Source organism: Chanos chanos, chromosome 10 (assembly GCF_902362185.1).
Source record: "Chanos chanos chromosome 10, fChaCha1.1, whole genome shotgun sequence".
NCBI classification, from domain to species: Eukaryota; Metazoa; Chordata; class Actinopteri; order Gonorynchiformes; family Chanidae; genus Chanos; species Chanos chanos.
In genome coordinates, this window is record NC_044504.1 from 22251104 (window position 1) to 22265428 (window position 14325).

The following is a 14325-nucleotide window of genomic DNA, read 5'->3' on the forward strand; positions in this document are numbered from 1 at the left end:
ATAAATTCAGCCAAATTCAATCATGGTGTAGTAAATGAGAGGATTCTCCTATAGGAAAACCTTGTGAGACCAAAATAATCAATTGTCTAATTTTGAATGAGACCAAAATAATAAATTAACAAAATTATTATGTGCAAACCACATTAAAATAAAATGGAATTACCAGACACAAATAGAAATGCATATTTTTGACATGGCCAATTTTCCCCCATAAAACATGCACTTTGGTGACTGGGCAATAACCTTCCAAAACATTTGAAAGAGTTTAAGGATAGTCAAGATTTGTTCAATACTGATTCAGCAAATCATTACCTCTGTTTAACTTATTTAATTTACTTTTCTACAACAATAGACAACCCTCAACTGTTCACTCATAACAAGTTCAAGACATTTCACACACATCACACACACATAACCAAACACAGATGATGAACTTTCTCTCTAAGCAAGTAGAGGTAACAATTGTCTGAACAGTAATTAGAGTGCACATTAGTAACAGAGTAATTGATTACTGATTTAGCTCCATATGAGAATTTTCTTTATTTTGTTTTACTTACAATTTATTTCTAAATTCAACAAATCCAAAACGTTGGTGGAGTTAGAACATAAACAAGCATTGATCAGTCTCATAGATGCATGTGATTTCCTCTTCTTGCAGATAATACCATTTTTTAAAAACTTTTCATAGATGACTCTTCTAATTCCTACAGTTTATCTCTAAATTTTTGGTTTTAATTCAACTGGTCTTTTTATACGAAGTTTCCATAACCAGATTTGTCAGATAAATGAGGTGTGCTCTCTTTGATGTTTATGCTGAAAGAATGATTTGAATTTCTTCACACCTAGGATTTTGGCCTCACTGACTGAAGTGAGAGACCTATGTGATCAGGAGCATGAATAAACCATTTTCATCCCAACTTTACACAAAGACAGGAGCCATTCAGCAAATAAGCACTTCCCTCATCCATTCAACAAATTTCAGGCTAGATCAAACTATCAGCGTGCTTTGACATTTTTCCTGAACTAATGATTTGTACGCAAATTTCACTGCTAGACGTAGCATGTGACGGGAGTGGCATTTTACTGTGAGGTTAATTTGTTGTCTTCATGGGCCCTCAAGTTCTCAAGAAAATTCCTAATTTCTTCACATTTGTGATGTTGGCCCCGCTGAACGATAGAATTTAAAATTCTGATGCTGTTTTCCCTGTCCTCCGACAAAGCTGGAATTTCTGCTGCTTTTTTGTGATAGTCAATAGATTCATCACTTGACCGTTTGAGCCAATTCAGATGGGAGCCATAACGACTGTATAGAAGTTGTAATGCTCTAGGTTCTAGACTATCTGTCTTCAGGAAGAGATCGCTGTATATTTGATCTGCTCTCTGTTCATTGCCTGAAAGACTGTACATTGTTGCAAGATCCAGTTTTCCCCTTAGGTAATGAGGGTAAGACCCGATGACCTCCTCGTAAAAGTCAACGGCTTTACTAATCAAATTCTGTTTCTTTGTGCTATTTTCCTTTATAGAGAAAATTTTCCATTTGTAACAAATTGCTACCTGCTTTTTAACACCACTTGACTGTGGGAACTTTTTTAGAGCCCTTTGTGCCACATCTAGAGCTGAGTCCAGAGATACTTTTCTCCGCAGAAATTCCAGGATGTTGCTAAGACCTTCCCAGTTTATGCTCATTCTGTCTACAAGACTCAGAGCTTCTTTCACAATTGCCTCTGGCACGCTACTCTGGCAAAGGGGTAACTTGACTAAGTAAAGAGACACCATGTACAAACAATCTGGATTTTTGTCTCTTGCCTTTTTAATCTGTTCTAAAATTTTGGTCTGCAACTCTGGAGTAATCTCTGATTTCAGATAAGCCCCACTCATGGCTATGGCAAGCCCTTTGTGCCACTCTTTCCTCTCTGGTTCTCCCTTTAGAGCCATTTCAAAACACTCTATGGCTCTGTGCCTATAACTCTTGCCAAACTTAACTAGAGTCCAGCCCTTCTCTCCGCTTACTTCCGGGTGTAGGTTGCATTCAGGTGGAGGGGGTGATGCCTGTTGAAGCTTCTGCACTTTTTCCAGGTAAGTTTGGCTCTCAGTTAACTCTCCTCGGCAGTAGTGCACCCAGGCCAGGTTTGTTTGGTTCACAAGGAGCCTGGAGTAGAGCTCTGTTGGTCCCTGCTCCCGGATCATCCCTTCAGCTCTCTTTAGGTAAGACAGGGCTTCCTTAGTATAACCGCGAGCATGGTGGACATAGCCCAGCAGGTTATAAAGATGTCCCAGCCAACTGCATTCCTCCTGAATTTTCTCCTCCAGATGTTCCCACAGTTGATCAAGTTTGGTAGGGCTATTGTCCAGGTTCCAGGTGAAGTGGCACTCAAGCCTCTCAAGCTGTTTATTTAGAAAAGATCTACCAGGTCTGGATTTAGAGACAGAGATGGAGGGAGAGAGATAGAAAGACGGACAGACAAGCAGACACAGACAGACAGGCAGAGTGATAAATGATATATTCTTTGTCCACTCTCCCTTTGGTTAAAACTAGCCTATCTGTTTTATATCTAATTGGCTGAAAACATTCATTTTGAGTTGAATACTTAAAAGTGCTAAATTATAATGCTTCTGATGTATTCTATATTGCTGTGATTAAAATATGTCGGATGCTACAGTTACTCAGTGTCCATGCATATTGAAACTCAAGATTTATTCAAATATTTATTGAGTTACAGTCTGACTAAAGTTAAGGTGCTTGTTCTATTTTTCAGTAAGCATTCACTTAAGTTAAAATCTCCGTTAATATAACGTTATTGATACAATGTGCTAATCTGGTATTTTCATAGGTCACAGAAGCACTTACTCCATTGTCATATCCATGAGCCACTTGTCACCAATGTGTTCTTGTGTGTCTTCTTGTCTTGAGACCCTGGGTATATCAAAACTTCAGACCTGCCCTTCGAATTCTGTGAGTGCACTGCAGGCTCTAAAAGCATACTACAAAACACAGTGACAGTGCACTCATAAATCTTATCTGAAAGGACAATCTTTCTGTTTCAGTAAACAGAAACTCAGGCAGAACAGTGATGTCACTAATTCACACACTCTCCAAGGTACAGGTTGTGCTTTGTTTGAAGGAAAGCAGTAACACGGTTGACTTTACAGAATGAGTCCGAATTGAAAACTCAACTATGTTTGTGCAACAGAAAAGGAAAATGAAAGTGAACAGTTGTCTGGTTCATAAAGATCTCCTCTTCTTTTAGAGAGAATCTGTGAGGTCTGAAAAAGAGAAGGAAAATGGGAAGTTATGCGGATTATGTCAAAATAGGAAGCGTATGAAGTAATCAGTGATAAATTGAAGGGAGATGAAGAAACTCACAGAACAATGAGGTCAGTTATTAAAGAGCTGGAAAGGGCTGATCAATTTAAAGTAGGACAAAAAGGAAGAAAAAGATAACATTTGCTATGAAATGTATCTTGAGAGTATAGTGATGATAAGTGTAGTAGTAGGTTTATTTTGATTGCACACACACTGTGAACAGTGAATTTGTCCTCTGCATTTAACCCATCCAGCACACCAGAAGTGAACACACACACATCAGACAAGTGCAACATTACAACATACTGTTGTTATTTTTGGGTCACAGTTCAAAGTGTCTGTGGGTAAGAAAATACTCTTTGTCAAACTTGGCTTTCTGTTTTGAAACCCCTTGCTGACATAATTTGGTTGTAGGTAAATGGAATCTTCAACATTCAAGCATGCCCGCCCCCCCCCCCACACACACTCTCACACCTGGTGGAAGAGCTTGTAATGGGGCATATATCTGGTAAAACAGTGACACTCAGTGGCGCACATAACCCTGACAACATGTACAACACAGTGAAAAAAAGTGCTTAAAACCTTCAAGACACCATTTAAAAACTTTTTATTTTTGAATGTAATTTGATTCAAATGTAAATTTACAATATTTTTGGCCAGGAGCCGCTTCATTTGAGCTTGTTTGTGAAAATTTCAGTTGAAGATATTAAACTGTAAGAAGTGTCCTGTAAAACTAAAAGTGTATAAATATGTCTATTAAGATTTAACATAATTTACCTCATTGTTAAAATAAACGAGTCTATTAAAACTTTGCATAGTTTACGTCGCAGAAGGAAAAAGCATGTGATGTCTGCATTGCCTAATTAAAAACTATTTCATACATTTCTGTTTGGATTTTAAACCTATACAATTCAGTTCATTCTGTGTCAGTTAATCATTCATTTGAAATCCTTTGTTGTAAAGAAAACATCCATGCTATTTTCGACCCTTTTTATTTTAATAATTCAATTGTGTTTCATTGTTTTAGCTGCTGTCATGTTCCAACACTAAGCAAACAGATATTACAAACCGGAGGTGAGACTGGATACAAGTGTAGTCAATTCAGAATTTATTTAAACTTGGAACTACCAGGGATTACAAGGAACCTCAAACAGAACAGCGACAGGATATATGGCATGCTGACACAGCATTGGGCTACAGACAGACTCGGGCTACAGGGTTGAGGAAAAACTTAAAGGCTTTCTCACAAATTACACAGTACAGGATCACCATCAAAAATGTCAGATGGGGACAAAAGAGGGGGTCGATTCCACACAAAAGAAACTGAACAAAACTAGGGGTATTCATTCCAACCTAAAGGCAGACTGCATTAACCAAATCAGACGCAAACCACAACCCAATAATGGAATCTCTTTCATGTTGTCCTCTGTCAGATCTCTTCCAAACTCTGCAGGTTTGTGTAAGTAGAGGCTATTCAGGTACAAGCAGTATTTGTCTTTGTCCTCTCTAATCTTTTTTTAATATTTTGGTCTGCAATTCAAGGGTCATCTCAGATTTCAGATAAGCCCCACTCATTGCTGTGGCAAGCCCTTTATGCCACTCCTTGTCTGGTTCTCCCCTCAATGCCATTTCAAAGCACTCTATGGCTCTACACCTGTAAGCCATGTCAGACTTTACTAGAGTCCAGCCCATCTCTCCACTTACATCTAGGTGCAGGCTGCATTCAGGTGGAGTGGTACACACCTTCTCAAGCTTCTCCACCTCCTCCAGATAAGCTTGACTCTCAGTTAGGTAGTGCACTCAGGCCAGATTGGCCCAGTTCACCAGGAGCCTGGACTCCAGCCCCTCTGGCCCCTGCTCCTGAATTAGCTCTTCAGATAGGGCAGGGCAGGACTACTTCTACTATTAATAATTGTCACGCCGGTGGTGTGGTGTAGGACCCAAGTGCAAGACACAATGAAGGTGACAAAAAGGAGGACTTTACTCAAAAACTGAAGATCAAAATACAGGCGCAAAACAGGAACAAAACCAATAAAAGGTGCAGCCTAACAGTGTGCACAAAACACAAACAACGATAGACAAAGGACAAGGCAAACACAAGGGCTTAAATACAGAGGGAGAACTAAACAGGGCAAAACAGGATTGGTTGAAATTAACGAGGTTAATAATGAGACAAACAGGAACAGGTGAGAGGCGGAGACAGACAGAACAAGAGCACAAAGACAGAACAAAACAAGAGTCCAAAATGGAGGTGCAGGCTGTGATAATAATAATAATAATAATAATAATAATAATAATAATAATAATAATAATAATAATAATAATAATAATGCAGAGTTGTTAAAAATGAAAATAAACAAAATGTATGCAGCTAAATACCCAGACACAATAAAACTCAAACAACAGCAAATGTGCTTGCCTTGCACAGCCAGCCAATGCTGTCGTACACCAGATGAAGTTCACTGAGTAGCAACCAACATAATATAATAATGTTAATGAGAAGGCTGCTGGAAGTCAGAGTGGTCCAAAGTCACATACATGTAAGTCGAGGGCAATCTGTATTAGTAACAGAATAAGCACTCATATAGTAAAAAGAAGTCCTGATCTAGAGATACACATCCACAGACATATTATACTTGCAGGGTAATTTTGTACAGTTGAAAAGTACTAACTCCATAGCTATGCTCAAAAGTAGAAGGTTGCTGATGAATTTTCTGGTTAGTTTCCCTGAGTGACTGTTTATCTCTGCAAGTGTTCCACTGTACAGCCTCTACTTACAGTTCCAGAACACTCAGTAACTTTTGATCGCAATAATCTGTCCCATAAAATACACAAAAAGTCCCATAAAATACACAATGACTACACATGTCCAGATCTTATCTCAACTATTCTGGACTCTGCCTTCCATTTTCAGTGAACAGAGACTCCAGCAGAGAATTCACTGGTTCACTTTCTTCCCATAGGGTTTTTTTTTTTTTTTTTTTAGAAGACAATGAAAATACATGTTGATATATTTCACAGAATAATAAGAGTATAGGAAAATTCTTTACTTTCTAAAGTCAGATTCACATGATGTCACCAGACATAGTTTGTTCAAACTATTTGCAGTTTTTGAGAAATGAGTAAACTAAAAGTATACTTGAATTGTACTGCACGAACAGTGGAGTGCTGTAATTACTGTCCAAATGCTTTGGCTTGAATTTTAACATAAAGCATCGTTTCACTTTGTTTCATTTCGTTTTCGTTGGGTTTACAAATTCTTGCAAGTAATTAGCAAGCCTTCAGTGAAGAAATTGCATACACACCTTTTCAAAAAACTATATACGGCATAAAATCAAGGGTTGTGCCCTGTGTTTGTGCCTTAAAAATGAGGAAAAAGATAAACAAGTTGAACATTACATAAAGCACGTGTTTGTTATGGTTTTGTGTCCAAGCAACTCCCGACCTGAAAAATTAGGCGCTGCCATGTCTCCAGTAAACCAAACCAAAGACCGATCGGCATGGGCTTCAGTTTGTTTTGAAAAGTGTTGGGGACAACGACAGGTTTGACGTGTTTAATGCCATACAGAACACTGTTAACTGTTGGATTTATTTGATGAAGAAAGGTATGTATTATTATTAAAAATAGCTGTTATTCTTCAGAGACTGTGTTGTTATTTAAGTGTTATTTGATTGGCAGTGTTTGTTTGTAAAATTTTATTTTAAAATACTCAGCCCTGGAGATGGAATGTATTGTGTTGAAACACAAATTATTTGAAAGGAAATACAATATGATCTGTGAAATAAAAAGAGAATACATATGTTTTCTCATTCTACACATAATTTCTAATCCAGGAAAGACATAAACATGCAGTCAGCATTTTGTGATCACTGAAGTTATTTCAGCAATGTTTATTTCCAATTCAAGCAGAAAAGCGCATATTGCAAATAACCAGGGGAATTCATTCATCCAATGACCACTGTACAGAATAAAGAAAAGACATGAACTGTATTTCACCTTGTTTTATGACATTCAAGCACTTAAGACACTTAACAATAGCACTTTAGCATTTTTAACAGTTTAAAGAGAAAAACAAAGTTTATTTGATATGGATTCAGCTGATCAGTAAATTCCTCCTTCACATCAGTAAACAGTAACACTCACTGGATCTTATTTCCTAGAACAAAATACAACTTCCACGTATCATTAACACATGAAAATGAACACATGATTAAGGGTTTTCACACACAGCACACATACACACTCAAACACAGATAATGCACCCTTTCTCTGAACAGGCAGAAGCCAAATCTGAACATAAATTTATTAGAAAAGTAATAGAATATTGATTCAAGCTCCATTTAGACACTGTTATCATTTTTTTTCCTTTTAATTAATTCTGAAGCTCAACAAATACAAAACTTTACCATATTGTGTTAAGATTCAAGGAGAATCTTGTGGGCAGATGCCTAAGAAAACTCTCATGAATTTTAATAGAGAAAGGTTGCTTTGTCCCTGAGTCTTTCTTCAATTGGTCTGTTCATTTACAATTTTAGTCTATTTATAATTTTATTCCTAATTTATTTTAAACAGGGTTCATACACATGTTTACCAATAAAGTTCCATGACTTTTCCATGAGTTTGAGGCAGAATTTCATGACCTTACATTGTCTGAAACGTCTGTGTACACGTGAAAAATGAGAATAAAAATCCATGTAAAAATTTATCACAGTATATTTTAACTAAAATTAATAACAAGCTATGCGGTTTAGGGCTAGACATTATTAAATCGTAATTTTCCTGTCATTGCGCGAATTTACATTTCGTTAAAGTACAAGCTGTAACTCAGGTCGGAGTCTGACGTTACCCTTCAACATAAAGTAAAGTCACGTAGCTTATCTGCCGAATAGTAAAGTAGTGTTTAACCAATATAAATTTGTCAGTCAGTCTGTACCATAGGGTTGTACTGAAAAATTCGAAGTCTCGTTCACTGCATTTGCATTCGATTGTGAAATTAAGCATTCTATGATTAGGATGGGTGCTCATTTGAGTTTTAAGGTTATTGCTGCTGTAATACAAGAACTTTAAAATGTCAAAGCGGCCTACTTTTATTATTATTTAACGAACAATTTTGCAAGTATTTGCACTTTTTGAATTTCAGTAAGGAAAGCCTCGATCGTGTTGTTCTCTATCAAGGCGTCTTAAATTCGCGTTCGTTCGTGATTCTCAGTCCTGTACAAAAAAGCCCAAAAAAATCCTGGTTTGGAAGCATTTTAAGCTTACTGATAATTTAAAAAAGGATGTGCCGAATATGCAAGATAAAACTCGTGTACCATCACTCAATAACAAATCTGGGAAACCATCTGAAAAGTAAGTTTATCTCTGAAGTCGTAAAATGTCTCTCTTAGTAAATTAAAGTCTACAACATCGTTAGCTACGCCTAAGTTTAGCTTAGCCTACTGTGCAGATAATCACTGTATTATTTGTGAATGTTTAGGCCTTCTCAGACGGAATGCCAACCGTCCACATCGCAAAGACAGGGAACTCTGGATCAAACGACGCAAATTGTGTCTATTAAAGAGTGTCAAACTTTTAAAATCAATTTTTAAAATTACTGAGTAGAAAGTAGAGTATTCCGAAACAACATGCCAAACGATGCCGTCACGTCAGAGACATTTGAAGCTTCGTTCGAAAAAGCTTGGCTAAAATTCCATTGGCAAAAAGTATGGCAAAAGGATCAATGTGTGATTTGCCATTCTTGTTGATTATGCTTTCAGCAGCTAACTATTCTGAGATGATTCTCCCAGTAATTATAGCAGTTTATTGGTCAATCCACAGTTTACAATTTGTTTATCCTTAGTTTATACTTTTCTCATATATCGTCAAAATGTGAGTCAATGTATATCACCAGACTGTGTTAAAAATGTAAGGAGACCTTTGTGGCAAGATCCCTTACAGCATTGTCAGCTGATTTAATAGTCTTTATAGATGTAAGAGATGAAAATAAAAGGTAGCTCTGCCTCTAAATGTTTCCCCAGATGGTCTGCTTGTTTCAAGTTTCCAGCTGGTAATAACTGGTAATAACTTTCTAAACTTTCACATCATAGCTTTAGGGGCATTTCCTCAGCTCAAAAGAGAAGTGGAATTGGTGACATAACCTTTGTCAGTTACGCATGACACAACCAGTAAAAATCCCATACAAGGGCAAAATCTCTCAGTCCGTCACTCAGTCCGTCCGTCATCTTACAGACTTGTGTCTGACCAGAATGGTAAGGGCGTTACTCACATAAGGATGGTTAAACTTTTTAGCCAGACACCCTGTGAAGATCATTAATGACCATTTGTGAGAAGTAGTGATCTGAGAGAGGTCATCATTTGTGTAAATGCTGACGACATTGGACTTGACAGAAGAAATATGATGGTAGTAGCATTAATAGAAAACACCACAAACTATAGAAGGACCCAAAAACATGCAGGCAATCATCAAGAGGCAAAATCAAACTCAAACTGAAAATCTCAGTTTGAGGCCCTTTTCAATCCCTGTTCTTGTGTATGTGGTTTTTACCATCTCTCCAAATCTCTAAAAACAAAATCCAGGAGTATACATTTCAGCTAATGTATAAATATCTATATGAGAGCATAGGTCTTGATTTTATGCATTTACTTCTTTCCCATTGCTACCAGACTGCTCTTGGCCACTCTTAACAATTTCTGCTACCTTGTCCGCAAGGCTTGAATAATGCTCTCTCCTCAGAGTGGTTATCAGCTTGCTGTAGCCGCGCTCAAGACCCTGTTTCTGAGTCCAGGCTTTCAGGACTCTGTAGCTCCACTCGGCAGAATCTGTAGGGTAGCTGATCTGGACATTCTCCACTTCCTGGGACATATTGTCCAGCCGGGCCAGATGCCTCACCACCTTCCAGCCCAAAGCATCAGCAATTGCTTGAAGATGAGGCTCCAGATCAACACCTACAACAGCAGAGTTGTCATTATCACATTCATCATCATCATCATCATCACCATCAATCATCCTCTCCTATTTTCACTCTCATTTAGCTTCTCTGCTAATATAAAACAATTTCCTCTTTCAAAGGTTTTCTTCCTGTGTCTCCTTGAATGTTCTTATAAGGCCAAATCATTTCGAAAGTAACATCCTTCTTTCATACGGGGTTCATACACACTGGGTTTTCTGTGCCCCCATTTCACCTTAACGACATTGTACGTATACCCAGTTTGTAAACTGATGATAGGCTCACATTTAGCAAGAAATTTGAACGAATAATCTTTACGAGTACCCAAGTATAAATAACTGTGTTGTTCAAAAAAAAAATCTAAATTTCTATACCTTGTAAATGTTCCATTTCCTGTTGGAATGACAAAAATGGAAGAAGAAAAAAACAACAACTCACATTAGTGCTTAGTGTTTGTATAAATTCAGAAAATAAATCAGAGATTTTTTTGAGGATTAGAAACATTTCAAAAATTAAGCATAAGGAAAAGGTAGTTTAGCTTGGTTTAAATTAGATCCAGTACCTGCACTCCCACTGACTCCGCGTCAGTTCCTGTGGTTTAAAACACATATTAGAATTTAGCTTGTTCACAAATTATACATTTAATATTCATTATAAAAACATAGCAGCATTTCTCTATTCTCTGACTTTGTTTTCCTATACCTGTACCTGAAATGTTGATGTATAATTATGGTTTAAACAATCTGATGAATCTCATGAACTTTCTGTATATGAGGCTGATCATACTTCCTTGGGGATGATGAAACAATGCCAGATTTGCGCGTCGTACATAGTCAACTCTAAATGTATTTGAAAATGTGTTACCACATCTAACACACTAGACCGATCCATGATAAAACAAGGATCTCAAACTGTATTAAAGTCATGTTGACCACTGAGATGCTTTTATCAAAAATACTCACGAGAACAACATCTACTCTTTTTACCGAATTTGTAACCAAGAAAGGCAAAGATGAGAGCTGCACCCACACAAGGAATAGCGATTACTGCAGGAGCTGAAACATCACATATATTTGGTTATTCCATGATATACAGCTATATATTCAATTATATTTATATTCTATATTCAGTTCTATAATACACATATATATGGTGCATGTAATGCATATGTGGTGTGCAAACTGCTACACTACCTGCTGCCTCCTCCTTACACACTGTGTCACTAGTTGCTGTGCATGACTCCACCTCCTCCCACTGCCCCTCACATCTATTAAAAAGGAAATAGAAACAAATAAACAAACAAACAAAAATAAATAAACAACCATGTCTTTTTCCAAGTCTCTCATCAACTGTTACAATTGTTGCTGTGGCTGAGGCTTAGACTACACAGTTGCTCTCTGTTACACACATTGATATGTGTGTGTGTGTGTTTGTGTGTGTGTGTTTGGGGGGGTGGGCAGAGGTAGAGAGAGAGAAGCTATATTTTTTTTTGTCCAGTTCTGGTACATACATGCTGCAGGGGTGGCAGACCTTACACGGTCTTCTTTCTGGGTTACAGTAGTATCCTTTCCGGCACTTGCATACTGTATCTTCGTTCACTGTACAATTCTTTTCTGTCTCTAAATTGGCTGTTAGGATGTGACCACAAGATGGCAAAAGAGTGAGATGATAATGTATGAGACTTTTTCTAATGGAAACTGTAAGCATAGACATTAAAAATACATCTTAACCAGATATAAAGAAAAGTTATTCAAATTCAGTTAAATTAATAAAATCATGATGGCGATTACTGATGGTGGATACTGGTAATATGTAGGTCTGTATGTTCTCTACCTGAGGTTATTATTTCTATAAGGCTGCTCTTTCACTATATCAAAAGGACATTAAGAGTAGGCCACTGGTTAAACATGTGTGAAAAAGCTTTAGTCTGGTAATTACCTTTATAATTACAGATAGTGCAGGGTTCACAGTTGGGCTCTTTGTTTGCGACACTTTGGTAAGTATTCCCCTCTGAGCATGGCCTACAGTTTTCTTTTGTGCTACTGCACCCACCATCAAGATATTCGCCTACCAATCAGAAAAGGTAAAACACAAACATAAGCACCACCCCCACTAATTAACAGTAAATGATTCATGCACACTGCAGTTAAAGAAGTTATTTGCAGTGAGCAAACATATGAGAAATAAGCCATGTCATTTTCTGTAAGTTTATGTTTACCAGATGAAGCTAAAGAGCAATACTAAAAAATGTCTTCATAGGGTATAATAATACAACTTCTTTATTTGAACTAAGCGTGTAGTCCATTCATAAAATATCAAATTGCTCTGACCACACACATCTACAAACAAACAGATGTGAACAAATTTCCCCTGGCACATGTGCAGTTCGCTACTTTCTATAATCAAACTTTCCCAAGACACTGTACAGGAGATAACCAGTAACACGGCAGAAGCTTATAGCAAGTCATAACCACAAATAATTCAAACGAACAGATAATAATAATAATAATAATAATAATAATAATAATAATAATAATAATAATAATGATAATAATATGGATATTCATATTAGTATTAATATTATCAAAAACAACAACAATAACAAGAATAAGAGTAAGAGCAAGAATAAGAATAAGAACAAGAAAGACTGTTTTTGGTAAATGCCCGAAACCTCTGTGCAACGGTTTGAAGACTGTTGAAAACAGAGGGACTTCCCTGAGAGGGATTTCCAATGTAGGCCTAGTTCTTTTTTGGGTGGGGGTGGATGTCCTAACGAACATCTAGGCTACTACTCGCACACCTAGCTGGCATTTTATTAATCACTCACTCACTCATTATCTAAGCCGCTTATCCTGATTAGGGTCGCGGGCGGTGCTGGAGCATATCCCAGCGCTCATAGGGCGAAAGGCGGGGAAACACCCTGGACAGGTCGCCAGGGCAGACACACAGACAAACACACTCACACCTAAGGGCAATTTAGTGTCTCCAATTCACCGAACCTGCATGTCTTTGGACTGTGAGAGGAAACCGGAGCTCCCGGAGGAAACCCACGCAGACACGGGGAGAACATGCAAACTCCACACAGAAAGGACCCTGGCCACCCGGCCGGGAATCGAAACTGAAACCTGCTACCCACTGCGCCACCGTGCCGCCCTTTATTAATCACATACTGGATAAATTTAACATATGAATCTCTCTGGTTTGTAACATGGCCCACTGCTTAGCTATATTGTCATGGTTATGGAGAGCTACCTTACCGCTGGAGCAGAGACAGCATGTTTTTCCTTCCTCCTCGTAAGTTCCATCAGTACACTTCTCATTACGCGTCACACGACTCTTTCCCACTGCCGGACATACAACTACCAACTGAACGAGTGTTCAGAAAAAAGCAGAGATAATATGAAACATTGATATGGAACTAGAACACACTTGAATGATCGTACTTCTTATGATTTTGCATGTTTGTTTTCCTCCAGAGCAAGCTTCCATAGTTCCACTTCCGCTAATAGCGCAGCTATCAAGACTTAAGCTTTAAGCTTCATAGTATGACCAACCACGTTCATTAAAAAAACAAATTTCCGAATTATGTTAAAATTACATTACTGGAGTACCAGAAGGTTTGCATCAATAAAAGAGCTTGTATCTTGTAAACCCTGTGTGTTCACATAACTTCTCAGGAGTTCACAACTGGCTTTTAAAGATAGATTTTACGATCGATCATCAAATTTGAATGATCAGGACACGATATTAGTTTAACTCACCGTCAGGAATAATGGTACCATCAGACAATATCCGCGCATTGCTGGGTTAAACGTTTAGCGGCACAAATACTTTCTTGTTGGTTCCTGAACTTGCGGAGTCTTAAACTTCTAGCGGTACAAATCCTTTCTTGTTAGTCCTTGAACTAGGGGAGTGTTACTCTAGACACTGAAACTAAAAGCAACTGAAAGGCGTTGGTCAGGTGAATCCCCGCCCAAGTTTTCGATTACAGGGGGAAGACATGATGGCTGTGTTCGAAATGTCATACTAAAGACTACTCGTATACTGATCTTGACGGTAAGGTAGTAAGTAGC

The 14325-nt window shown here is 37.8% G+C and overlaps 2 protein-coding genes across 2 annotated transcripts; both read right to left on the bottom strand.

Moving 5' to 3' along the window:
- Window positions 1–1080: 1080 nt before the first annotated feature.
- LOC115823437 (interferon-induced protein with tetratricopeptide repeats 1-like) lies at window positions 1081–2853 on the bottom strand. The gene is made up of 2 exons (XM_030787487.1): window positions 2849–2853; window positions 1081–2413 (listed from the first exon to the last, which is right to left on the bottom strand). The coding sequence occupies exons 1-2, from the start codon at window positions 2851–2853 to the stop codon at window positions 1081–1083; spliced, it is 1338 nt and encodes a 445-aa protein (XP_030643347.1).
- Window positions 2854–9936: 7083 nt separating this feature from the next.
- Window positions 9937–14080, bottom strand: fas (Fas cell surface death receptor). The gene is made up of 9 exons (XM_030787488.1): window positions 14014–14080; window positions 13510–13618; window positions 12191–12319; window positions 11763–11880; window positions 11446–11519; window positions 11215–11307; window positions 10815–10843; window positions 10627–10645; window positions 9937–10250 (listed from the first exon to the last, which is right to left on the bottom strand). Exons 1-9 carry the CDS (start codon window positions 14050–14052, stop codon window positions 9937–9939), a joined length of 924 nt encoding a protein of 307 aa, XP_030643348.1. The 5' UTR covers window positions 14053–14080.
- Between the last annotated feature and the right edge of the window lie 245 nt (window positions 14081–14325).

Coding starts and splice junctions, on each gene's coding strand:
- fas (XM_030787488.1), bottom strand. CDS start 14,052: ATGCGCGGATATTGTCTGATGGTACCATTATTCCTGACG. Junction 12,320..13,509: donor ATGCTGTCTCTGCTCCAGCG/GTAAGGTAGCTC, acceptor TCTGATTGGTAG/GCGAATATCTTGATGGTGGG. Junction 11,881..12,190: donor CACTATCTGTAATTATAAAG/GTAATTACCAGA, acceptor ACATCCTAACAG/CCAATTTAGAGACAGAAAAG.